Source organism: Maylandia zebra, linkage group LG6, assembly GCF_041146795.1.
Source record: "Maylandia zebra isolate NMK-2024a linkage group LG6, Mzebra_GT3a, whole genome shotgun sequence".
Taxonomy (NCBI): Eukaryota; Metazoa; Chordata; class Actinopteri; order Cichliformes; family Cichlidae; genus Maylandia; species Maylandia zebra.
In genome coordinates, this window is record NC_135172.1 from 16,092,601 (window position 1) to 16,119,267 (window position 26,667).

General features: G+C 40.5%; 1 protein-coding gene across 3 annotated transcripts in view; it reads right to left on the reverse strand.

The window, feature by feature from the left end:
• LOC101472399 (protein sidekick-1) overlaps positions 1-26,341 on the reverse strand; it is a 298,277-nt gene extending 271,936 nt beyond the window's left edge. For 2 of the 3 annotated variants that reach the window (XM_004568331.6, XM_076884758.1), the window contains exon 1: positions 24,703-26,341. In XM_004568331.6, coding sequence (XP_004568388.2) covers positions 24,703-24,874 — 172 coding nt within the window. In that variant the 5' untranslated portion in view covers positions 24,875-26,341. The remainder of the gene's footprint in view (positions 1-24,702) is intronic. The other variant, XM_076884757.1, reaches the window with a different exon arrangement.
• Between the last annotated feature and the right edge of the window lie 326 nt (positions 26,342-26,667).

Consider the following 26,667-nt stretch of genomic DNA (forward strand, 5'->3'; position numbering starts at 1 on the left):
TGAGAGCTGTGATTATAACCCAGAGTGCCAGGCTCCCAGGCTGCTTGTGATTGGCTGATTGAAGCAGGCTAATGAAAAGCGCAAAGAAGATGGAGACTTATTCTGGTCTGATTAATGTGTTTTCCTCAATGCCAATTAAACACTGATTACACAAATTAACAACTCTGGGCTACCATAATCACTAAGTGCTCACACAGGGACCGGTGCTGATAGAATGGGCTACAAACACACACACACACACACACACACACACACACACACACACACACACACACACACACACACACACACACACAGCTGTAAGGCACCACACCCCATTTGTCCTTCTATCCTTGCCCAAAGCCCTGTCAAATGCTGCCAGGCCTGGCAGTTGTTATAACCTAATGCTTTTAGCTGCATGTCGTCCAAGATAGAGTTACGGACCACATTCACCAACCACCCTCTCTTGTGACTCACTCATTTTTTTTCCCCTCTCAAACACACACAAGAGGAAAAAAAGACGTCACCCGAAGCCACGCAAGAGTGCACATACATTGGGCCTTACACAGACAGCTGGTGCCAAAGGGTGCAGTTAGTGGATCTCCCCTCTGGGATGGGGCTGCCACCCACTTTCCCTTGTATGGAGCCAGATGGAAAGAAGGACATCAAGAAGGGAGATTAAAAGGAAGGAAATGGGGACAGGAGATGGAAAGGGGGAGGCAAGTGACAGGACAAAAGAGGGTAGCGGGAGAATTATATGAAAAAAAAAAGTTTCTGCAGAGTGAAAGTAATGTGAGTCCACAGGGCTGGTGGGGGTGGGGGTGGGTTACAATATGGAAAGACACAGTCAGTCCAGGAGCGGTGAGAGGGCATGAGGAACAGCAGGAAAGAGAAAAGGGAAAATGAGAAGTTATTCAAATGTCCTTAAAATCTAGAAACTAGTGGAAGTGTAAACCACAAATGCTCGCAAACACGTTTAACCTCTCTCTCACACATGTTGCCACATTTTAGACAGATGTGTGCGTTTGTTCTGACAGAAAAATTAATGCAACTTCTATTGTGCTAACATGAGAAAAATCACTGACCACTAAACTTGCATCTTGCTCAGTCAGCGAATAAACCTGTTTTTGGTTAGTGGGTGTTTTGTTCACTTAGCTTTTTTGTGTGCCTGTGTGCTTAAGTGCAACACAATGCACTGTTTCAGCAGAACTGCACTGCATAAAATTGAAAAACAAAAGAAATAAAACAGTTTTTTCATTCAAGTATACCTACAGTGTATCAGTATATACCCTTATGTGTGTATGCTGAGCTGCATATCTGTGTATGTGTGTCTGTATATTTGACAGCAGCTGTAATCTGCTTACAACCGGTTTATTTGTGAGCTATCTTAATTTTTGGGCTACATTAGCTCAGTATGTTTCTCTTTGCACTGAGTCTCTGGAACAGGAAAAAAAGAACCTAAACAAATGCAACTAAATAGAAAATACAAATACAGTATTGTTACTTCCCCAACAAACAAAATGTATCCAGCCTCCCTCCTTCTCACTCACTATTCTTTTATGATAATATAGGTTTTTGTTGACTGTCTGCTTTGCTTGTGTGACTGTGAATCTGAGCTTGTGTGAAAAGACAAAAAGGACCAGCTGTTTCATTATACAAGCGTAATACATCCATGAGTCCAGCTAATTTGATTCAGAGCAGGCACAAACAGGATGCCGTGAAAACAGAAAGAAAAAAGCAATGCGGGGGATAGAGGTGTGCCTGATTAGCCAACTCGGCTATTAAATGTTACTAACCTACTTAGTCGGCACCAGAAATACTGAAACTAACTAAAAAATTATTCTATTGTGCAGCACTGATTAACACTCAGTTATCAAAGTTATTATTTTTTCAACCCTAACCTTTGAATTAAAATGTGTGATTTAGTTTGTTTTTGTTCATCCTGGCAATCATAAAGCAAAGACAATGACCCTCCAAACTTTTTCACATTTTTTGACAAAAGATCTGTTTTATCTTTGTCCTAAACATAACGTCGTGGTTCAGAGGTGGTAGTGTATTAGGGGTCCGTTTGCATCAGTGGACCACCTGTGTGCCATAAGCAAACGTGGTTGTGTCTGTTTATCTGAGAGAGTTAACTGTTTTTTCACAGTCAAAACCTGTCATAAATATTGTATTCACCTCTCAAAGTGAACTTTTTGTACTAATGTTTAGCTTTTTGGTGAATCACCTGTCATCTGAATAAACAGGCTCTCCTCCACACAGTCCTCATTTATAAAGTATTTTACAAACATGAACATTACAGCTAACGGATGGATTTTCCCATGTCAGTGCAGCTAGCCAAACAATGAAGAATCACTCACTGCTAAAAAGTACACAGTATATCCTCGGCTTTAACATAAAACTTCTTATTGTGGCCAGGGGCAGCACAAAAGTGACTCCCTTAAACTATTTTTTAGTTTTAGTCTTCTTATTTTCCCCTGAGTTATTGGTTCTGTTACTAGTTAGTTAACACAAACTAAGTCTAAGTCTTACCAACATACCAACACAGTGACATAACGTTCTATACTGACAGAAGACTTTAAACACTTATTTCTTAAATCCAGCTACACAGACAGTGTTACCTCTATGTCAGTTTTTGAGAGCAGGGCTCCATGATGTAAATCAGCCTTTATACATTTAGTGTTTCATTTCCACTTCAGCTAAATTCAAACATCTGTAGATTACTGTAGTGAACATGAGACACCAGTCACAGGCCCTCTGTGAAATAACAAGCTATTATAGTCACAAATGAATCAACAGCCTGGGACTTGCACACATCGCAAGTTAATGCAACCTTTTGTGCTGTCCTCAAGCTTTCTTGTAAAGTTAAATATAAGAACCAGTCTATTTACCATTTACCAGTTCTGTGTAGAGCCTGTGTACGACCTTATCCGTGAAAAAAACATCCCAACAGTGTCTCATACCTGGGTTTCAATGTCTTGACCACGCAGCAAAAGCCCTAGTTTTCCAGAAAGCTCCATAGAAGCCGATATTTGCACATAAAATAGTTGACGGATTCTGTTATTTTATTACAGTCAAGTTAAGTGTGTCCTTTGCTGGCTGGGTTATCATGCCAACTGATTTATCGTTACCTTTCTATCCTCGGCTAACGTTAATTCATGACAGTGGCATGTGAGTTAAGCGCCCATATTCATAGTATTCCTAGAGTCTTTTGATCTCTTATACTGTACCGTAATAATCCCAAATCCCAAGTGTGATATCCATCTCTCGTCTCATCCTTGTTAAAATTACAAAATAAGTCCAAACATTTGATGTAAAGTTGTTGAATGCTGTCTCATCTTTATTTTACCAACTTCTTCCCGCACGCTAACCATCACATCTGCTGACCTCACGAGGGTAGCAAACAAATATGACATCATGTATGCATGCAGTGATATTCAAGCATCAAAGTGCCACATATTTCTCTTGAATTCAAAATATAAATTAGGTGTTGAAAAATAATTTCATGAAAGGTTTCAAGTGGCTCTAAAATATGCACAAAATATTTGTTAGGACAACGTTTCACCTTGCACTTAAAACTGTGCTCAATTTTGACTCTTTCCTGAGTGTTTTCTTATTATTAGACTATTTGATTATTCCAAATTTTCTCCTTTTTAATTGAGAACGGAAATTAGTCAACAGGCGCATCCCTAATGGAGAGAGAGAAACAAAGAGGCAGAGAGAATTGAGATAGGGAGGAGCTGAAGGCTACAAAACTCTTTCAGCCATGATTGAGTTGGGTGTGTTGAAAGCAGCTGGTTTAAAAGTCAATTCGCATACACAAATAAACAGACACACTGCAATTATCTATACACCTGATGTACAAAAATGCTCTGATAAAGGAGGTACGCACACAGCCCACACACAGAGTTTGATGAGCTATAGACATCCTAATAAGTCACTGTGTCAGATAAAATGACTATCAAAGCACATAATCAAGTACATTTTGCCAAGAACTAGACTTGAACAGTAAATTCCAAGGCAAAAAACAAACACATGCACACACAAAAACAAACACACACACACACACACACACACACACACACACACACACACACACACACACACACACACACAATATTCAAGGTGTGTCTGCTGGGCATGAGAGGCTGCTCACAAATGATGGTGGCTGTAATCAGCAAAATGTTTGCCTAGAGCAGTGGAATGACATTTAGAACAGTGGATTATTGGAGCAAAACCCACACGCTGGCTTTTACACAAGGCTATCATATTATTAAGAAACTATTATAGATGTTATAATACCAAGGTTACACTGGCCACAGTGAGTGTTTGTGATTTCACTGTGCAAGACAAGTCAAACCTTGTTTTGACCGAAACATTTGAGTATAAATTGGTACAAATTGGATCTCAGAAACTGAGAAGCTAGGTAGCTGTCTACAAATGTAGGGCAGAAAGCAGAGCCTTCTCTAGAAGCAGAAAACAGTACTCAGGGGTTCACTTAGAAAAATCTCATCAGGAGAGGACATATTTTCGATAGGTGGTTGAAGGAATTAGAAAATTTGTTACACCTTCAGAAAATGAGATATATAGTATGTCAACTAAAGCTGGTCTCTTTCAGGAAAATTCAATCACCAGTCACATTGAAAATTTGCACATATATATGAATGAAACTACATTTCAAGAAGTTAAACGTCCCAATACTTGCCTACACCATCAGTGGATGTGACAGTTAATAGGCCTCTTTGGATTCAATAGGCAGATCCTATCAAGAGCATGTTGTTTATAGTTATAGCCTATCTGTGCAGCTTCCTCTGCAAGCATCTTTGCAACCCTCCTCTCCCCAGGACGACCATTTCATGCTGCGTCTGACATAAATACTGTCATCATGTTGTTTGTAATTGAAGCCTGCTCTCTTATTTGCTGATGCTCTTCCTGCCTTGGCCTTTCCATGTATGCACACTGACTATCTCCATATAGTTACTGCTGACTAGACAATATTACTCACATAGACAGTATAAAAGATGGACGGATCTACCATGACACCAACAATAGTTTGTGAAGCCCTGTGTTTGGGTCACTGACATCACTATCTTGGTGTTTTGAATCTGATACAATGAGAGAAGGGGTGACATAAATGTGAAACAACATGGTCATTAGCTAACGACTTGTCAATACCAAGGAGCACACCCTGGATAAACATCCTGTCTGGAACACAGTGACAAAAATGTACGAAATGGACTGAATATTTTACTCAATATGACCTGAAATGAGTGACTGAGCCCATAAAATCATCAGAAAAGTTTTTACAGAGGTCACATCCAATAAACGTTTATCCAAACAGAAATCTTTTTGTAGCCACAGCTATAGACTCCTAAAGGTCATTGAAAGAATCCAGGTTTAATGCACTTCCACATCAGTTTCACTCTCCGTACCCAGAAGCTACATCCATCTTTTATACTGTGTATGCTTATCTAATTACTGTTAACTGAATCTCACTGCCACAAAATTCATTATTTTTGGCATTTTAAGTGTAATTGGGAAATCGAACATGCTCTTCATCAAAGAAATAGATTATAAGATTGTGGTGTTAATGGCAAATTTGTCAACATGTGCTACTTTGCCTTTGAAACAGCTCTGCCCTCTCACTGACTGTGAATGCTTTCCTCTGTGGCATGACAGCCTTCAGAGGTGATGTTTTGGTGATGTTGTACTAAATCAGAGTGGTGACTACAGGCAGTGGAGAGGCTGGATCAGAGCCAGTGTGGATTTTTTTTTTCATTTAATTTATTCCATCAGGAACTGGTTAAAAAATGAAATACTTATAATTGTAAAAATGCTATATAATCAAACAGGCGAATAACAGGTTAGTAATGCCCATCGCTCTGTCTTCCATGTTCACTAAAGCCAATGACATATATGCCTGTATATTTTCCTGATTGGTGAATTACTGTCCCAGGTCTTGTCTAAACTCTAACAGAGACTAACATATTGTGGGCAATAACAGTCACATTGTCCATAAAAAAATAAAGACAAAACTGCAGTAAATGAGAAGAATTCAGCAGGGACTGCAGTGAATCATGATTTGATACAAAGATTTAAAACCTGACTAATTGCACACTTTTGTTGAAGCCCGTTTGTAGCTGAACGGCTTCATGAGTTATTGTATCAAAACCTCTCTTATAAAATCAATTTAGCCCTATGAGACACTCCTAACAACAATGACATGCTGACCTCTAATTTCTTGCAATGAGAGGGAACCTGTACGTTTCGCAAAGTTTTTGTAATGCATACCCAGTGCACTATGAGATGTAGGACCAGGAAGAGTACATCATTAAAAGGAGGGCTGGAGTATCAGCTGAAGCCGGTCTGAGCATCAATAAGAGCCACATCAGCAACAGACAATTTAATGGCGAGAAAAGAGTCAGTTAGGCCAGCTTGTTTGAGGTTAAAAATTGAGTCACGTAGCAGACTAACATGAATATTATTGTATTACAGCCCAAATATTTAACAGAGAGCAACACAAATATGCTTTCAGTAGAAAATAATGCCCATTTTAAAGTAAATTTAAATTTCATAAGCCATCCAATCTCCCCTCCTATGAAGCAATATTAGAAGCAAATTGCATTAATGCACTTTGGCAACAGCAACGACTGAACTGAGAGTCGAACTAACATCTTGAATATAACTGTCTGTGGCCTAAAGTTTAATTAAATTAGCTAAATAAATGCTTTTTTACACTCTTACTGTAAATATATATCACAGTATAGTATGACAGATTGCATATGAAGGGATCCTAACTACAGGTTCCAAGTCTAATTTAATGGCTGCTTGTGAACTCTTTACAGAACACAACTGATTACAGCTAATAACCTTATATATAACGACAACAATGAGGAGCATGCAGAGCAGTCTGTGAAGTGAATTAGTGGAATCATATGGAAGAGGATTAGAAAAAAAATGCACAAATATAATTCAGTTTAAAAAACAGAAGCCGTTTAATAATTATATATATATATATATATATATATACACACATGTGTGTGTGTGTATGTATATATATATATATATATATATATATATATATATATATATATATATATATATATATATATATATATATATACACACACACACACACATGTGTGTGTGTCTGTGTGTGTGTTGGCTTTGTTACTCCTCCTTTTCAAATGAAATAAGTAAGCATTTCAGGTTTTGGTAGGGTTTTTGCCATGTGAATATGATTGCTTTCAATAATTTTGTGTTTATTTGGTTTTTAAGTACATTAAAAACCAAATAAACTTAAGTTAATTAAGACTTGATTGATTGATTGATTAATTGATATAATGAAACTGACTGTGTTCGAAACTTTCAATTGCATGCACCTAAACACATAAGATGCAGAAGTATCCATACAAATCAACCAATAAACTGGATCCCCACACACTGTAAACAAATCGCTCCTCCTGGTATCATCTTTCATAAAACTGGTCCTCTCAAGTCAATCGCTTCATTTACGGTCTTTTGTATCCAAAGTGATCCGTTTGATGAATTTTGTGTCTTTTTTAATAGAGAAGATAATTAAACGTAAAATTCATTAAAGATTGTTATTTTGCTGTCATATGAAAGCGGCACAAGATGCATGGTGTAATCTGGTGAGGGCTTGCATGAAAAATGCATTTTTACTTAACCATTAGTGTAGTGGCAGTTAAGCCTTCTCCTGCATTTTCAGACTGCAGTACCAACGTGCAAGTTTTTTCCCATAATTCTTCATAAATAATTAGTATTTTCTTGTTGTTCTTCCACAACTGTTACTTTCTACCGCAAACTGGGTATAAGGCACTCACGTCCCCCAAAAAACCACTTCTACAGGTATTGCATGAATCTGATGCTTGACATTGCAATCACATTTCTGCTGCACTCACAAGCGTTCAAAGGTAAATGTCATGTCCAGCGGAGTGATGTGATGACAGGTTGGAAGTGCACCCGGCCATACAAAACAATGAGTGGCACTGTTGTCTGCCATGAACATTCTGCTGAGTCAAGCACAACCACCATAGACAACACAGCTGAGCCTCCAGGTTGGGATATAACTCAAGATGACTGAGGTTGTGTGTGAGTGTCTGCATGTGAGAGGCTGCGTATGTGTGTGTGTGGCTGCGTGTAGTGTGTTTGTTCAGCACAGGAGCTCAGCACAGGGCACTATTGAAAGTTTTGCATCAACAGGCAAACAAGATAATTAATTTCTCTCTTTCGCTTGAATGCTTTCATTTTATTTTCATTTGTTTGCCTTTCTCTCCTTCTACTCCCACATTCACAAGATAAAGTGAATCCTGTGAGAGACGACTTGTGGCTCAGTGCACACAAATTCATTTTACTATAGGATAACAAAATGTCTCTGAGAATGGTGTTGTGTTTGTGTGCGGGCCTGTGTATGCACTTAATGAGATGAATGTGTGCGCACCTCCCCTTCCCAATTACAGTGAGTGGAGAAGAGAAATAAGTGGTAGAAAGGAAAGAAAGATGTAAGGCAGGGCAGGGATAGAAGACAAGAGTGATGGGCAACGATTGGAGAGAAAGATGAAGTGAGTGAGAGATGAATTTAAAAATTAGATAAAGGAAGTCTGTTAGCCAACTATTTTCCCACGTCTTAGTCTTTTATTTGAGGAGCTCACTTCATCTGTCTTGACTAAGAATCTTTGATTATCTCTATCTCAGTTTCTCAGCAGACTTTTCTCATCTATCTCTCTACTCCAGTGACCCCCATAACTGACTCTTCTCCCTCTTTTTTACTTTCGTTTTGAATTACTTTTCTCCTCTTGATTACATTTCTTCACATCAGCATATCTTCTCATCCATCTTTGTCCATTTATTTCCTAATCCATCAATCAAAACTACATTTTTTATCGCTTTTTCAGGTTTATTGCTTTTCCCCCGCTTTTTTTATATTCCAACCTGATTCCTATCTACTCAACCCCAAGTCAATCAAAACATTGATTTCATCAACCAACATAGGAAAAGTACATACAGGAAGACATTACTAAACAGCAGAAGCAATTCATTTCACAATCCAGCACTAGTCAGCATCAAAAACATGACCACAGTACTTCTGTACTACAAGTGATGGCACAAATCCACTCCAGTTGCAGAAAAGTGGGCCCATGTGAAGCAATCTAGTTTGTAAAACCTCTTATGGTGATCTACCCCAGCTGATAGAAAACAGATACAGAGGATGATTCGCTACTCAGAGAACCAATGTGGTTAAAAACTAAATGTATCAGTTGGCCAATATGCAAAAACATAAATATCTAATATCATCTAATCATTAAATAAAGTCATTATAGCTCATAAGCAGTGCCAAAGGCAGAGGAAAAGGTGGGTTTACCCCAGAACTGCCCACCAGTCTTGAAATTAAAGACACATGAACACTGTTGTTATTTCATCATAATTAATAATGAGACAACAGCAGGCACAGCAGGGTGTTGATGTGTGCACATGTGCATGTAGTAAATGCAAGCCACAAGTTTTTTATTCTGGCCACACAATTCTGCCACACTGATTCTCTCACACAAACACACACTTCTGTAGTGCGAGCCAAGTCTCTATAATGCTGGTTGGCTCTTCACAGAGGTATGCCCACCTCTACTTGGATCAAAGGACTGAGCTAAAAACCTCTGGCCAGACACACTCTCTCTCATATGCACACACACCCACCAACACACACACAGAGTATAGTACTTCCTGCCTGTTCCTGAATGAGATCAAAAAGGGTCTCTTTTGCTCTGAGCCTATAGCATAAATCACCATAAGCAAACGAGTGTCCAGGAACACACACGCGCACACACAAAGCCACCCTCATAAGCACCTGTGGCAGATCAAACGCGTCAAGCTAAGAACACACACCTGCAGCAGGGGCAAAGCCCTTACACTGAACGAGTAAATCATGCTGCTCTCATAAAAACAGCAACGTACACTCCCGCATTTGTGCTCGACCAAGCCTGACCTCAGTAATATTCCATGACTATGCAAAGATCCTATTCAAATAGCTCGTGCTGGCCCCATCACAACGAAAAGGCACATGCAAACAAATAAAGAGTCTCATCCAGGTAGGTTTAGTGCAGGAAGCCCAGGAAAGAGGGCCCTTGATCATCTTGCACTGAACTAGGGCTGCCACAAACGATTATTTTGATAGTCGACTAGTCACCGATTATTTATGCGATTAGTCGACTAATCAGATCATCATCCACTGGACGTAAAACTACAGCTTATTGCACCAGCAGCATCTGCTCTTATATAACTATCATTAGCTTACAGCTTTAAGCTTTTAAGGTGCTAACTAAAAATAAAGACAAGATGATAGTTTATTCAATTTTAATGAAATTTGCAGATTGTTTCGGTAAAGTTTAATAAACTCCTTGCTATCTAAAATATAACAGGACACCGGAGTATATTCTCCAGCATCTCACACTTCTGATAATCAGCTGTCTGCTTGACGTTTATTCAGCTGTGTAAAAACTATAACTTTAATCTCAGCCAAACCGATTTACTCAGGAACAAATAAAATACAAAAAAAAAAAAAAAAAAGCCAAACAACAACATTTTTAATTTATCTAAGTGACTCATATATATTTAACCTGAGTCGTGAAAGACGGCGGTGGGTTTGAAAACAATTTGCCGGGAGTCCGGTGTTCTCACGGCGCTAGTGACCTAGCCCCCGGCTAGCTATCGAGCTAGTGGGTAACAGACGTCTCCGAAAACGTCGGAGCGCTTTTGAAAATATGTGGTGTCCTGATAAACTGAGCCGATATTTGAGGTTTACACAGCTACATTCTCGCCTGAAAATATGTTAAACGTTTATTTTGTGACCCAGAAAGAATAATAAGAGTAATATTAAAACTAACTAGCTACCGCCATTGTTGGAAACTAAGCTATGAATTCTGGGACACAGCTGCTTCTTCTTCTTCGGGGTTTAACGGCAGCTGGCATCCTTGTACATGCTGTGCTGCCATCTTCTGTTTCAGTCCGTTATTACACTCTTAAATCCTGCTATTATTCCTGCGTCTTTTGCGATCTTACAAAGCTTCAAACGACACGTCGACTATTAAATTAGTCGTCGACGATTTTGATAGTCGACGTAATCGTGACTAGTCGACAAATCGTGGCAGCCCTACACTGAACAATCATTCTATATCACTCCACACCCTGTGGAGGCTACAGTTAAAGTGGCTTCGCTTAAAGAAAAAAGTGTAGAAAAGTAAGACGGGGGGAAGAAAAGACGCAGTGAGAGATAAACAGAAAGTGCAGAGAAAAAGAGACAGCCTCGGGTATGATACACTGGATGGTTGCCCGCTTGAATCCCAGTACTGACTGAAACCATCTGGATGAGGCAAAAAAAGTCACTGTCTCCACCTCACATTGAGACTGCTGTTAAGCCTTCGACTAATCTAGTGCCGCCACTAAATGACTGGCAGTACAAGTCTAGGATTTTAAAGGCATTTCCCAGGTATTAGGAAGGAGGCTGTGTGTGTGTGTGTGTGTGTGTGTGTGTGTGTGTGTGTGTGTGTGTGTGTGTGTGTGCGTGCGCGCGCGCGTGCGTGCGTGTATGTGTGTGTGTGTGTCTGCTGTGTCTCTAGCCACCTGCTATTTTAGCTCCACCAGTTGTTCCTGTAAAGCGAAATCTGTTCCTAGATTGCTTTTTGTAACTCACTGGGAAACCTGAAATCTGTGATGATTCGGTGTCATTTTAAGGAAGTAAGTTTTAGTTACTTCATATTCTCATCATACATTGATGTTTCAGTCAAATATCAAAAAGGAGATTTTCTGTTTTTTGCTGTTTGTATATACATGTATGGAGAAATACAGTATGTGTATATTTAAGTTTCTATGTGGAAAACTCCTACACAGCATGCAACACTTTGGCCGCTATAGCTGCAATATTACAGACTTACACTGACTACTAACAAATTACAGTAATCTACTGTAAAGTAGCACTAAAACAAGGACGTACGCTATAGCATGTACCCTAGTCAGAAGAAAACCACTTTACATAAAATTGAACAAATGCCTATTCTTCCATATTATTAATTAACTGGTAGGAGGTTTGTAAAGTTTCCCTCGGTAGACGTAGGCTTCCAGTACTTCTACTGAACTGTTTTTCCTGTAAATGGGTCACTGTTTTGTTTATCTCGTGCACGTAGGTGATGCAACACAGTACTAAAAGGGGTTTCACACTCTTCCACATTTCAAAATGTGGAGGAAACGTGCTATAATATACTAAACAATATCCAAGAACAACAAGGAAATATAAGACTGAAAGCTAGTAAACATGGATGTAGACAATACTGGCTTCAAATACTAGGAAACTGACTTAACAAGTGCTGATTTAACACTGATCTAACAACCTCAGCAACTGCTAGTTATATATTTTTTTGTCATTCTCATTTATGACTATATATTTCTTAAAATACAAGAATCATTTTGGTCACATTTTGGTCATGACAGTTTAGTTTTGGTGGTGCTTGCTCCTAACCTGATTTTCAAGTTTCAAATAAAAGACAAACGGTGGTGGGAAGCAGTTTATGCAAAAATGAAAGAAGTCGTTTTCATATCATACTCAGTAACTAAAATAAACAAAGCTCAAATGATATTCTTCTGAACAGCACAAGAAGGATCTCTTTGCTGCTTTGCAATTTTTAATTAAATGATGAAATGATGAAACTTCTTCTGAGTTCTTCTTCAGATCTACCAAGAAAGAAAAAAAACAACAACCTGGAGAAAATAATCTGCTAACTAGCTACAGTCACACTTGAAATATGGTGGTAAATAAAATGTCACAGGGTCATACTTGGTACAGCTATGAAATATGCAGCAAACAACTTTCAGTGCTAATATACAAAATAGGTTTCACAAACATTTTTCCATGTGAAACCCATCTAATTATTGCCCTGATTAGAGGCTAATCCTTATGCGCCTGTCTGTGGTGCTTTTTAGAGGCACTCAGCTGTACATAACTTTGCAGTGATTACTGTTATCACAGGGTTCAAAGTGCGTAATACCATTAAAACCCATAAAATGGACTACATATGACGAAGCTATCACAGCGGCTTTCACTTATTAGTTCTTGTTTCATCATCGTCTGGCTGCAGCTTATTGTAAAGCACTGAAAAAGGACATAACGTTTCTCATATATGGGTTATCGAAAAAGAATAAGCTGTGAGATGCTCACACAAACAAGAATGTACTGTGTCAGTTTACTTCTTGACATTTTTAAATATATATTCCCAAAGCTTCATAATTGACAAGGTGTTTTGTGTTTTTTTATTTTTTGTCTGGTACCTTTAGCTTCCCTGCTTTTCACATCTTTCTTAATAAGATTTTGTAGAGAGAAAACACCCAAAGGTCTCAAAAGGAACAATCAGCTGAGATTACATTCCACAAAAAATACAAACAACTCAGTCAGAAAATGCTTATTCATTTATTAAAAAGAAAAAACTGAAATGTTTCAGCTCAGTGTTGAAGGCTCTACTGAGCACCAGAGCAATATAGTATTGCTCTGGTATTATTAATGACAATGTCAAAAACAGGCTGTTAATATGAACCTCGGCTTATTTAAGTACCATACTATGTTGATCGTAGTGTTTGTTCTCAAACTCCTCCTAAACAACTGGTTCAATCTTAATTAAGCCTAGGCTATAGACTACCAAAGGTAACAAAATGTTTAACATCTATTCCGTGATTCATTAAAATATTTGCTCCAAATAAAAACTATTATTTTTTTCTGCCAGTTCACAAACATATGTAGTTTTTGAACCAAATGCAAAATTTGTATATTCATATGCACGTTACACGTACATTTTAACAGTCATGAGTAGGGATGGGTACCGGTGTCCGGTGCCATCATGGCACCGGTTCTGACATAAACGGTAGTAACCAGACCGAAAAGCAGCGCACATTTCGGTGCTTTATTTCGGTGCTTTTTTTTCCTGAGCTGTGATACACTTCTAGCCAATCATTTTACGTTTCTGAGGATAGTAGGCAGGTCCAGGTACGTGCATTCTTTTAGAGCAGAGCTACAGATTAAAAATGCCCAAGGCGAAGTGGTCAAAAGTCTGGCTGTACTTCATAGCAAAATATACAAACTCAGCAGCCTGCAACAAGTGCTTTAAGCTGATACTGTGATACTGTCAAAGGAGGTAACACCTCAAATCCGATGAAACACCTGGCGACGCATAGCGTTTTTTTTAAAAGCCCAGAAATGCGCCGTATGATAGCTTGCTGCGAGACCTCACACCGAGCACATCTACTGCGGGTGTGGTGCCTGTTATCGGACCCGGAGTTAGCAATATCCCCCAAAAACCCGAAGAGGAGAGTCCTGGCCCCTAGCCCTGCCAGTGTAGCAGAAATGATGACGGATGATGATGGCAGCAGCAGCCGTTCTTCTCTGCGTGAGTAGCTTAATGTTGTTCGTGTGTAATTTACGTTGAGTAGGCTAACCACGTTATTACATTAATGCATGTAAGGTGAACTAGCAAACCTCATCATAGCTACATGCGGCTGTCTTCCTGTTTGATGGCAGATACTCCCTTCACCCTGGCCAAAAAGGCTAAAATGACCAAAGAAAAAGTGGAAAACAGTTAAACATGAGAGGTTTTGGACAAAGTTTGTGTTTTTTCCATTGATTAAGCACTGCTTCCAGCCAAGAGTGATACCATATATGCCCCATAGCTGCAGAAAAGGCTAACATTGTTATCTTTTTACAAAAAAAACAGCTGAACATGAGAGGTTTTTGGACCAATTTTGTGTTCTCCATTCTTTAAGCACCGGTTTGAGCACCGTTTGAGCACCGGCACCGTTTCAAAAGTACCGATTTGGCACCGGTATCGGATAAAACCTAAACGATACTCATCCCTAGTTATGAGTAGAGTTTAACTTTTAACACTTGGCTAGCTGTATTTCCTATCTGTTGTGCCTTTACCATTCTACACAGTTAACTGAGAGTGAAATCATAATCATCTGTAGTAGGGCTGAACGATTATGGAAAATAATCTAATTGCGATTTTTTGCCCCAATATTGCGATTGCGATGCGATATGCGATTATTTTTTAAGGTCTTTGTCTTCTGTATTATTAAACAAAGACAAGCAATACATCATATAGTATGGCCAATACTATATTACATTAATTTTAAACTGTTCTTTCCTGGAAGACAGACCTCTGTTATGATGACATGAGGTGATGCATGAATTGATGACTGACATTTTTATTTAACTTCTTCAATCACAACAGTATATTTGAACATACACAATAGTTTATTTTTAGCTTACAAACATCTGAGCATAAAGTGGTGACAAGGAACCCTGGTGTAAACATTAAAATGAAAGTCAGTACAATGTGCAGATTGCAGAAATATACATAAAAAAAATCTGTGGCTTTACCACACTCAGTTTTTCGACATCTGTGAACTACTAGACAGTCATTCAATTAAAAAATAATATTAAATAAATAAAACTAATAAAATTGGAAATTGGACGGTCTAGCCTTCTGATTAGCGTCACCGCTGTCTCGGTGGAGTTTAATAAACTCGGCCGTCTGCTTCTTGCTATCTAAAATATAACCAGACACTGGTGTAAATTCTCGACTGTCTCATACTTCTGTTTAATAAGTTTTCTGTTTGACGTTTAGTCAGCTGTGTGAAAACCAAGGAGGAACCCACCCGGGGGATTAATAAAGTTTTATTTTATCTAATCTAATAACTTTAATCTCAGCCAAACCGATTTACTCACGAACAAACAAAACACTGAAAAAAGCCCAACAATAACATTTTTAGGTTGTCTAAGTGACTTATATATTACATTTAACCCGAGCAGCGAAACTCCGCGGTGATCTGAAAATGATGTGCCGGGAGTTGTGCCGTTCTCGGCCGCATCAGTAACCCTCGAGCTCCCGGCTAGCTGTCGAGCTGGTGGGTAGCAGACGCCTCTGAAAACGTCGAAGCACTTTTGCAAATATGCGATATCTTGATAAACCGAGCAGATATTTGATGTTTACACAACTACTTTCTCGCCTGAAAATATGTTAAAAGTTTATTTTGTGACCCAGAAAGATTAGTATGAGTAATTTTAAAACTTAGTAGCGGCCGCCATTGCTGGAAACTGGAGTTTGGCTGGGCCGCGCTATGAATTCTGGGATATGGTAGTAATTTGGACAGCCTTCGGCACGTCGCTGTGACGTAATCGGTCTACAAATGCGGCCTCAGGAGGATGCAGCCCATGAATTTGGACATGTCCAGAGTATAATCGCAGCCTTTGCGGTTAGAAAATTGCACTTGATCATGTCGCGATATTATCGCAAATGCGATATATCGTTCAGCCCTAATCTGTAGCAGTAATTTAGTAGTATGTTATTACTACTAAATTACTGCTAGTTATTTAGGGTTATGATTTATAGGCATATCAACATTTACAAATAGTCAGCCCCATTTTAATAATTGTTAGTTAAGTGTCATTAAGTGTCATTAAGTCATTAATGTAACTACCAGCGAATGCTGTTTGCCATGAATTAGGCAGCTAATACTGCCTGTATTTAGTTACTTTCCATTATACAATAAATATATAGAGTACAAGAGGAAGACTAAAAAACATATATATTTATTATTCTTTCGTAAAATTTTTATAAACAACCATTTTTTTCATCTCACAATATACAGTGGTTCAAAGAACAACAAGATAAATTAACCATACATGTCTGACAATGAGCAAACAAGAGCTGCAGGCCCACTAGTTGGTCTAAAATTACCTCTTACTTGCATCTGACCATCAAGTAGAACTATATAGACGGAGCTGTTTTTTTGTTCACCTCGTGAATATCAATGCAAAGTCTGCTGTTCACTCTATGTCGATTCCTTTTTCTGGTACCAACTCCTGCAAACACCTGTTTCTTTAGCAGCTTAACAGTGATGAACTGTAACGAGATCCTTCACAAAGTAAAAGTACCACCTTCAGAATACTAAAACAAAAGTTCAGCATTAAGTAGAATAGAAAAACAGACCTGTCAGCATTATGGCTGTACCTAACAACTCAATTACTCTGGTGCTTATTTGTTAATTTACTGACTTCAGTAACTGTTTACCATAAATAAATAAATCACACCTTATACATTATGATTTTGTCAAAGAATATTGCAGAATATTGCGAAATCAGACTCAAGACCATATGCCACAGTTTGTGAGGTCTTACCAAGCTGCTATGCAAGCACTGTCACTCCTCACCACTGACAATAACTCTCCTTGACAACAACTGCTAATAGCCATTTTGGTTTCCCAATAGCCAGAGGTCGCATTATATTAGTGTGTAACTGGCAATAATGTGCACAGCAACCACTAGAAAGTCTTGCTTTGACTCTTTGTGGCTTGATCTCAATTAGATCCTTACCAAATTTGAACAATGCATTATTAATTAATTACCTTTGGACACAGCTATAGCCCTAAGGCAAACCGCTCAAAACCTGAATTTAGAGGTCACTGTCCTATTTAATTCCAATAACAAATGTTTAACATTAAAGCCAAATGTCAGACGCTCCACTATACAACATAAAAAATCATTTTCAGGTTCAGACCAGGAGAAGAATTTCCCTCCTGACAGTGAGCTGATTTGGTTCCTCTATGCAGCAGCTGTTCAGCAAACCTGCCTGTCCCTCACTATGCTCTCTGTTGGGTGGATGTCACATATTAAAGTTGTGACTACCCAGGCATAATATTGGATTTTAACATATTTATATGGGCTGCAGAAAGACAAAATAACTATATATGAAATATTTCCTATGCATGTTTTCAACATAGCCTGTTAAAAAAAGAGTATTTGTGATTAATAGTACAACTTACCTGTTCCATGTTGAATTTATTCAGATTTATGAACAGATTTATCAAATTATCAGTATTGCTGGTAATTTCTTTTTCACTGAAGAAAAACAACAGGAATCATAGACAGATGTGATGAGCTACCCGCACCGAGCATCTTTAAACAATAAAGCTGCAATTAACAATCATCCTCCTTACTGATCATTAACTAACAGTTTCAATATTTTGGTTATATAATACCAGCTAACTGAGAAAAAATGTTCATCAGAGTTACAGCCATATCATTTAACACAGGGAGGTCACACCAATGTCTTGTGGTATGGTGTCAAACAGTCTGGAGTTGACCTTGAAGTATATGTAAAGGTAAATATTAAAATACTTAGATCTAGCAAGTTTCATTAGGTTTCATTAGGTTGGGCAAGTCCAAAGCTCAGGCTCCAAAAACTAAGTGCACAGTCCTTGAAGGCTATTGATGTAGCACTTTTCCCCTGATTAAAGAAACACTGCTGATTGTCTGACCAACGAGACTTTGGTCAAATGAGAGTGTATCGACCAAACAATCGTCCAATGTGCCAGTCAGCCCTGACGTACAGCCCTTAAACTTACACAATTCACTGTATGTGAATAGGAAATCTCCACAGGGGGACACACACTACATGTATGAGTTGACACTTAATAAATTAGCAGTTAAGATAACAAGCAGCACTTGAGAGTGCATGCATGAACAAGAACTTCTCTGTCTTGTTGTCGGCCAATCAATCTCTGTGTCTTTTGCTTCGTTACGATTACCACCAACTGTGCATGTTTTGCAGTCATTATGCTTCATTTCGATAAATCGCTTGAGAAATAGAAAAAAAATACTAGATAAGGTTTCCGTGCGATGTCCTCCAACTCCTCGAACACATACACAGAGTGGATCAATAGCAGCCTCCTCCCCCATCTTACATAATAAACACCAAGGCCTAAACAGCAAAACAGCTTCCATTCCACCTGTGCGGCCTGCAGCAATAGATTATTTTATCCTCGTGGAGAGAGAGAGACAGAAGGAAGAGAGAATCCAACACCAAAAAGAAGACGAACGATACTGGAAGAACAAACACCAAAAAAACGAAAAGCAAAAAGAAGCAAAACAGACAGGACGCCAGAGAGAGAGAGACAGAGAGTGAGAAAAACCACATTCTACCCCGCTTGGTTCACATTTCAAAGCTCTGAAGGATGTTTTTGAGGTAAAACTCCAGCAAAATGCATCTTTTCACAAAGACAAAATACCATTCTGACTGGGCAGAAGCACAAACTGAGCAGAAAGAGAAAAACGCACAACGCCTCTGGCAATTATATCTGCGCCTTATCCTATATGTTGACTGTTTTATACCTTTAACTCTCCACATTCATAGTAGAACTGTAGTAGAGTAGGGATCATGGCATGACTGAGCTCTTTACAACAACCTCATTGACTCACCAAAAAAGAGCCATATTAGCGCTCATGTGGGTTTATGTGTGTGCGCTTTTGAACAAAAAAGCTAGAAAAGATGTACTTTACTTTTATACACACACACACACACACACACACACACAGACTAACACACAGGTGATTATCTTCCATTAGGGAACTTTTGTTGTTTCTTTTAAACTGCCACCTCTTCGGCTTTGAGAAAGAAACACTTAGGCGTGATAGAGGGTTAGCATCAGTCTAACACATATACACACACACAAAAACAATGTGCACGGGCAGCAACACATACTGTATGTACTCTGTAGTCCTGTCAAGACCAGAATCTCTTTCACATACCAAGCATGCACACAGAAACAGTTAGATACACACACAAACTCTCTTGCAGTCCAACACACACACACACACACACACACATACAGCGAACAAAGTGTCAGGTGGCAGTGGAAACGTGGTGATTTGTTCCTCCTGACAGACAGGAAATAAGGGAGTCGACCAGGGACCTCACTTCCTCTAACACCTGACTAACCTGACATCTATCAGACAACCCCCCATACACACATGTATTCACACTGTCCAATGTTTGGTCTACTCTAAAACACACACACACACACACAGATTCACCATCCCCCCAGAATTCAAATGTGGCATTAAATACTTGTGAGCAGAGAAAGAACATGTGCATAACAAGCATTACATGTACATTTTAAATTGTATCAAAATCCCCAGGTTGCAAGCTAAAGTAATGAAAGGTGCAATAACGCCTCTGGTAACAAACAGCCTCTAATACAAATTGCTTCTACTGTTCTTAAAATATTGCTTTTTTTTTCTTAGCTCCAAGCAAAGGTTGCCACAGAAATGTGAGACCATCAGTGGAAGATGATGAAAAATGGAAAATAACGGCATAATATTTTTACTAGAGTAAAAAAATAATAAAATAAATTAAAAAACATGAATAGCGAGTGCAGCACTGACAATGATCATCATTTAGATGAGCCTTCTAATCTACCCTCTCCTCATTACTCCAAGGTTAAGCAAATTTCCACGTCCGCTTTTGCTGTTTGACACTGATGAGAGGGAAGGACTTTAGTGTGTACTTGAGGATGGAAGTTTGTGCATCAAACTGCATGCTAATCTATTTGATTTGGGTTTTGACATCATGCTCTGAACCTTCCCAGCCCACAGCCCACCATATAATGTCCTATCTCTGACCTCAATTCACTTAAGCATGCCCAGTGGACCAATCAGCACCAAGTACCGGCTTAGCAGAGCCAATGGCATGTGTCATATCAAACCTAATCACACACTGATAGATCCACTAAGTGGGTCAGCTTTGTGGTGAAAGTCTTTTCCCGGCATAGGACGAAGGAAGCAGCTTCAAAGTTCATGGTTAGAAGGAAAACTTTTGCGTTCCACTTTATTTTTTATACTTGAGAGAAGAGCAGTGGTTTAACAGCTGGCATGCTGGAGTCAGATTTAAGCCTGGAAAGGCTGTATTTTTCACACTATATTGAACCAACAATGCTTTTATAGGTCCAGTTTAATTATATATCTGTTTTTTGATATATGATACATACATTTTTTCTACTCTGGGATATACTTAAAATAGTTATCTCAGGCACACAGCTCTGGTTGCAAGCACAGCAGCTGCTTTTCAAGCCTTTTATTTACAGGAGGCAGCCAATGAGGGAGGGTGGCCGTAAAGGGAAGCGAGCTAAAACAGCTTGTTTTGGACAGATGATGAGCGGCTGAGGCGTTTCACCAAGATAAATAAGGATTATTTTGAACTGTGATTCATAAAACACTACACCCACTAGTATGGAGCTGCTAGCATAACAGCTCTGCGTTCAATTTAGGCTTCTTAAAGACCACTGGCATTGTATACATCAGACCTTCCCAAAGTGTGGGGCCCGCCCCCTAAGGGGGGCGCAGAGCCATGGTTGGGGGGGGGGGGGGGGGGGGGGGGGGGTATGAAAAGGAAAAAAACAAAACGCTTGGACACTGCTAGCACGGGGCGCCCACAGAAAGGCAAAACAGGAGATGAAGCATAGCTGAACATGTTTCCAATCCAACTTCATTCTAAGCCAAAGACTATAAAATATGGTGAAGCATATCGTCCCTTTGGTTTCACGTGCACAAGTGCCGAGGTAGGTCTCCCCTGCAAAATTGATTTTCCCTTCGTTGGGAGCACGCGCTGGGCTCTTCAAATCACGGACAAACAGTATCCCACAGTTGTTTATGTTTTTAAACCCATTTTGCACAGAGAGGAATTTTTTTTAAAAAATGTATTGATAGCAATGTTGAATTTTATTACACAGGAAAAAAAAACAACTACACGTAAAATAATCACACCGTGACGCCTCTGCCTTTGTAAATGGATGGACAGTAAATGTAAAACCTGAGGATAGTCAGATTAACAGTAACAGTATTTTGTCTCTATCTGCCATTCTGCAATTCCTCTCATGTAAACAATAACGTGGCGCACAGCATGACGTGAAAAAAGGCACATACCTTTGACGTTGCGTGACGAACTCTGTATTCCTCGTCCACATGTAAACGCAAAAAAGGAGTTTTAAAAAATCTCAGTTTTGGTGATTCCAAACGCTGTTTACGTGTGGACAAAACAGTTGCTTTTCCAAAAATACCCATGTAGATTCGGAGGTAGCGTAAAAGAGTTAGTAGTTTATTTTATCATTATGTCTTTTATTGCAGATTACTTGTATTTGCTTAATTGTTTACTAAATGTTTGAGGTGTGAAATAAACCGCAATGGAGCAAAATATGGGGGTGTGTGGTTGGAGGATGTGTTAGTGCGTGTGTGTGCAAGCGCAGGGGGGTTTGGGGGGGCAGGAACATTTTTCATGTAAAACAAAGGAGGCCCAGCAAAAAAAGTTTGGGAACCACTGGTATACATTAACGTGTCTTGTACACGTGAACTCCTGCACATTTTCAAACTTTATTCGGCAGTGGTCATGAGTGGTTTGGGTTTGGTATAGAACCTAAAAAAAAAGGCTGCTTTTAGAAAAACCAAGAAATCGTTTTTCATCACTGAACAGCTATATTAAAGATAGTAAAGCCTTCTGGACTCCCTCTGTTATTGATGTAGAATATGATTAACATTTGGAAACACTGCGCATGTGACCTATCCTTGACTTCACCAGAATATACGTAAAGTCTACAATGAGGCTCTGTCTGGATCCATGCTGGAAATGTGAATCAGTCAAACAGCTGTGGAGCAGAACCCACTCCGTGACAGGGAGGCAGAGGTTGGAGGGTGAGGGGGGGATGAGTTATGAATAAAGAAGGGAGGGTGGAGAGGTGAGCAGATGAGAGATGGAGGTGGGGGTGGGTGGATGGGGGGACAGTAAAATGCTGCCGTCACTTAAACTCTAAAATGAAAGATCGATGAGCTTATTTAAATGTGCTCCCAGAGACGCGAGTTGGCTCATATAAACCCCCTCGCATTTATGAGGACGGGTGTGGGCATCGATTGGCGGAGAGAAGAGAGAGAGTGAAAAGGGGAGAGGGGCAGGGGTGGAGGGAGTGGGTTGTAAGGAGGGGGGGAGGGGATGGGGGAGATCAGGAGGATCAACCTTGGCTCATGAATTTCATCCTTTTCCTCCTAAAATAAAACGTCCTGATAAATGCTGGGGATAAAGGGGTCGGAACCTGGAAAATCTACAGTCTTCGATTGGCCGCCTGGCACAGCTTATCAAATCAATAAACCCGCACCACCACCACCCTACCCCTTCACCACAACCAGCCTCATCACCAATCTGTTTCACTAATTTCCAATTCACCCCCTTCCACCCCTTAAACCCAGACAGCTGAAAGGGACTGCTGGGCTTGATGGTGGGAAAATTGGGGGGTGTGGTAACTTGGGTGCTGGTGGTGAGACCTTGACATTAATAGGAGGACAGAAGGAGCTGACTCTGCAGCCGCTGGCAGGAGGGAGGGAGGGAGGGAGGGAGAGACCAAGGGAGGGAGGAAGATGGGAGAGTGTGACAACTGGGGAAAGAAGGGAGAGGAGAGCAACTTTTGACATGCACAGAGGTGTTGTCATACCGTCATCATTGATTGAACTGCAGGCAAGGCTTTGTGAGTGACAAGCACGGTGCGCCGCATTCTTCCTCCAAGCCAGCACCGTTTTCTTTTCACCCCTTTTCCTCACCACTCCCTTCTCTCCTTCCTCTACTCCTTCTTACACCACCTCCTTGCCCTCTCAGCCACACTCTTGACTTTCTCACCCTCCCCGCTCCCCTTCTTCACACTCATGCGGGCACTTTTCTTGCACTTAAACCGCTTGCACATATCCTCCATACGTTCACAAATAGCACACCCCCACACTTCTCTTTCACATACACACACGCGCAGACATTCCTAAGACCCCCACCTCTCCTCCTCCTCCTCATTACCCCAAACTCTCAGCCTTACGTTCTGCCCACCACACCATCTGTGATCAAGAGAAAAACTGCATGTCAACACCAGCCTGACCTTTTCCATGCTTTTGTTTCCCCACTCTCACATCCTCCTATGAGGTACATTAAAAAAAAAAATCACATTCATAGCACAACCACTGCAGTTTCTTTCCACTGTGGCGACAAAAGAAAACAACAACAACATATAAATACTTAGAACAAGGCAACCAACCATTTCCACCTTTGGTAAGGGATCAATATCTCATCATATCTGTCTCCTTTCCTGTTGCCATATTCAACAATTACTCCACTCAGCACGCAGCTACAAGTCTCATACTAATCCGGACACCTGCCTAAGCAACAGGGTCAACGCCAAAATGGGATACGGCTTAAATGAACACACTGTGTGAGGCTGCATGTTTGTGTGTGTGTGTGTATCTACATGTTTGTGCATTTGTGTGTTTCTGTGCCAAATCAAGAGCTGTAGTTAAGCAGGTCACTGCATAAAAGGGGGATTATCAGTGCCTGGAAACTGTAACACTAAGACACCCCCCCATTCACACACACACACACATCCTCAATAACTTAATCCTGCGATTTATAGTATGAATAGAAACAATAATAATAATAATAATAACAATAATAATAATTAATACACGCACTGCACAAAATACCTAGCCTTTTCTGTCTCTGAACACAAGAATATAATTACCCCCATAAAACCACCCTCTCTTTTCCCCTCCTGCAGATATGGATTAGAACTCCACCAAGTGATAAACTTAATATGTTAAATCACTGTTTTTGCAGTTTAGGGTCTTTATGTCTTCTTGCTCCTGTTCAGCATGATTGCAGTGACAAAGGGGTCTGACAAAGGGGTGTTTATTAAGACAATAGATTTTCTGCTTACATCAACTATGAAAAAAACTAAAGAACCCGCATTAAAAATCTAATGAGAAACATTCTTATTTGCTCTGCATCATCTGTCATTTGAGAGTTCAGCTCATACCTTGGCCGTGCAACATGTGGCAGTTGCTGCCGAGAAGGAGCAGGAGAAATAGAGGCAGACACCGGCTCACTCTCCGGGTCGTCACGGTTCCCATCACCATCTTCTCCCGGCTCCTTGCAGCGGGTCCCTCCACACGCTCCGGAGATCCCGGACAGCTAATTCCCGGCTTCATCCTGCGGGAAAAGGCTCCGCTTCTCTCGCTTTGCTTCTGCAACTCTCAGTCTCTCTCTGCCCTGCGCACGAATGAGAAGAAGTGCGAATGGGTGGCGGAGGTGCTGGTGGCGGGGGCAGGCTTCAGCTCTGCCCTTCCCTGGGTAAAGCTGTCACTGCTGACAAACTCCCAACTCTCACTCCGCAACTAGGCAGGCTGTGGGGGTAAGGAGGCTCGGTTAACAGGCAGAATGACTTTCCCTCACTTGTCCGGGGCTTCACGATGTACCGGAGCCGTGATCTCTTAACTGCAGCGGCTGCGGAGTCCGTGTCTTTCCACGACCTGTGATAGTCTACCTCATTTCCATCTGGATTGATCCGACCATCGAGTTAATACATTAGAGTGTGTGTGTGTGTCTGTGTGTTTAGACTTATCGGCTTATTCTCTGCTATCGACTTCAAATCCGCGCTTGTTTTGATGTCTTCACCGGGGATTTGTCCCGCGGGTCATTTAGCCGTTTACACGGCGGTCGCATTAACAGAGAAGCGATAAAACATCTAAGTTATCCATCCGTAGTCTGCCCGTATGGCTGCATGCTCTAAAAATCAATCCAGTAATTGATTCGTTGAATTCCCTTGGATTTAGTCAGCAAACAAAGTGTGGAAAGGGCACCCGAGTCTCTTTCTAAGAGACTCTGTTATCTGAGCAAAACTTAAGATAACAGATATCCAATTTGACACGTTAAACTCGAATGTCCGTGGGTCGAAACTGTGTCCACTCTTCTCCCTCGCACACAAGGACACTCTTTGCCCGCGCGCATACGCCACACAGTCCGGCTAACTTGTGTGGTAATGCGCCGCGGCTCGGATTACTCGGAAAAATGAGACAACAGGTTCACAAAAATAATGGGATTTCAAGTTTCTCGGCAACAACCGAGACTTTTCTCCACCTTAGTACGGGTGCACTGCCGTGGAGGCGCTGCTGCGAGACACCAAAGTGGCAGGTTTTAAGTGAAAGACCAGCCGCTCAGAGCCAGACGGTAACGTTACTCTCGCTGCTGCTACTGCGACACTGGAGCCTTTCGCTGTTTTATCCAGAGTCTTCAACGGTCCCCCCGCGAGCTCGCACGAGCCCGGGAAAAAGCAATACTTCAAATATATGTTTGTTTGTTTTTTATCGCTGTCCATACGTACTCACGAGAGTTTCTATCCTCAGTTTGCGGCGTTTTGTTTTCACCTCGCTGGTTTCTTCCGTGTCGGAACCCTGTTGAGGCTTTGGGAGCCGACTGGGGCGATGCGTCTCCCTCCACTGAACACCTGCCACCCTCCTCTCCTCCGCACAGACTTGGGGGAGAGAGAGTGAGGGCTGTTGGTTAGACTTATCCGAGCAGCTCCTGCGCACCTACTCTTTTATGAGCGCAAACTTATATTGACATTAGTTTGAAATTACTTTTTCACAGCGTTAGCCTCTCTCTTAATCTCTCCGGTAATCTATCCCAAACTCAAAAACTAAACTTCCATTCACTATCATCCGTCGCTGCTGATTGGGAGAGCTCATGGTTCCCGCTGTTCCTATTGGACAGTCCGAACCGAGGGGAGGGACGCACATCCAGCACCCCCAAACATCCCTGCCACACTCACAGATAGACACACACACACGCATATACAAATATATGCAGGTTTTCGCTCTAAACATTTAGTATTTAGTGATTTTATATTATTAGTTTCTTTTTATTACTTATTAGGGAATTTATATAAATGGCTGGGGAGGACTGCAAATGAGAAGGAGCCGCCCAGGGGATTTTTTTTCACCTT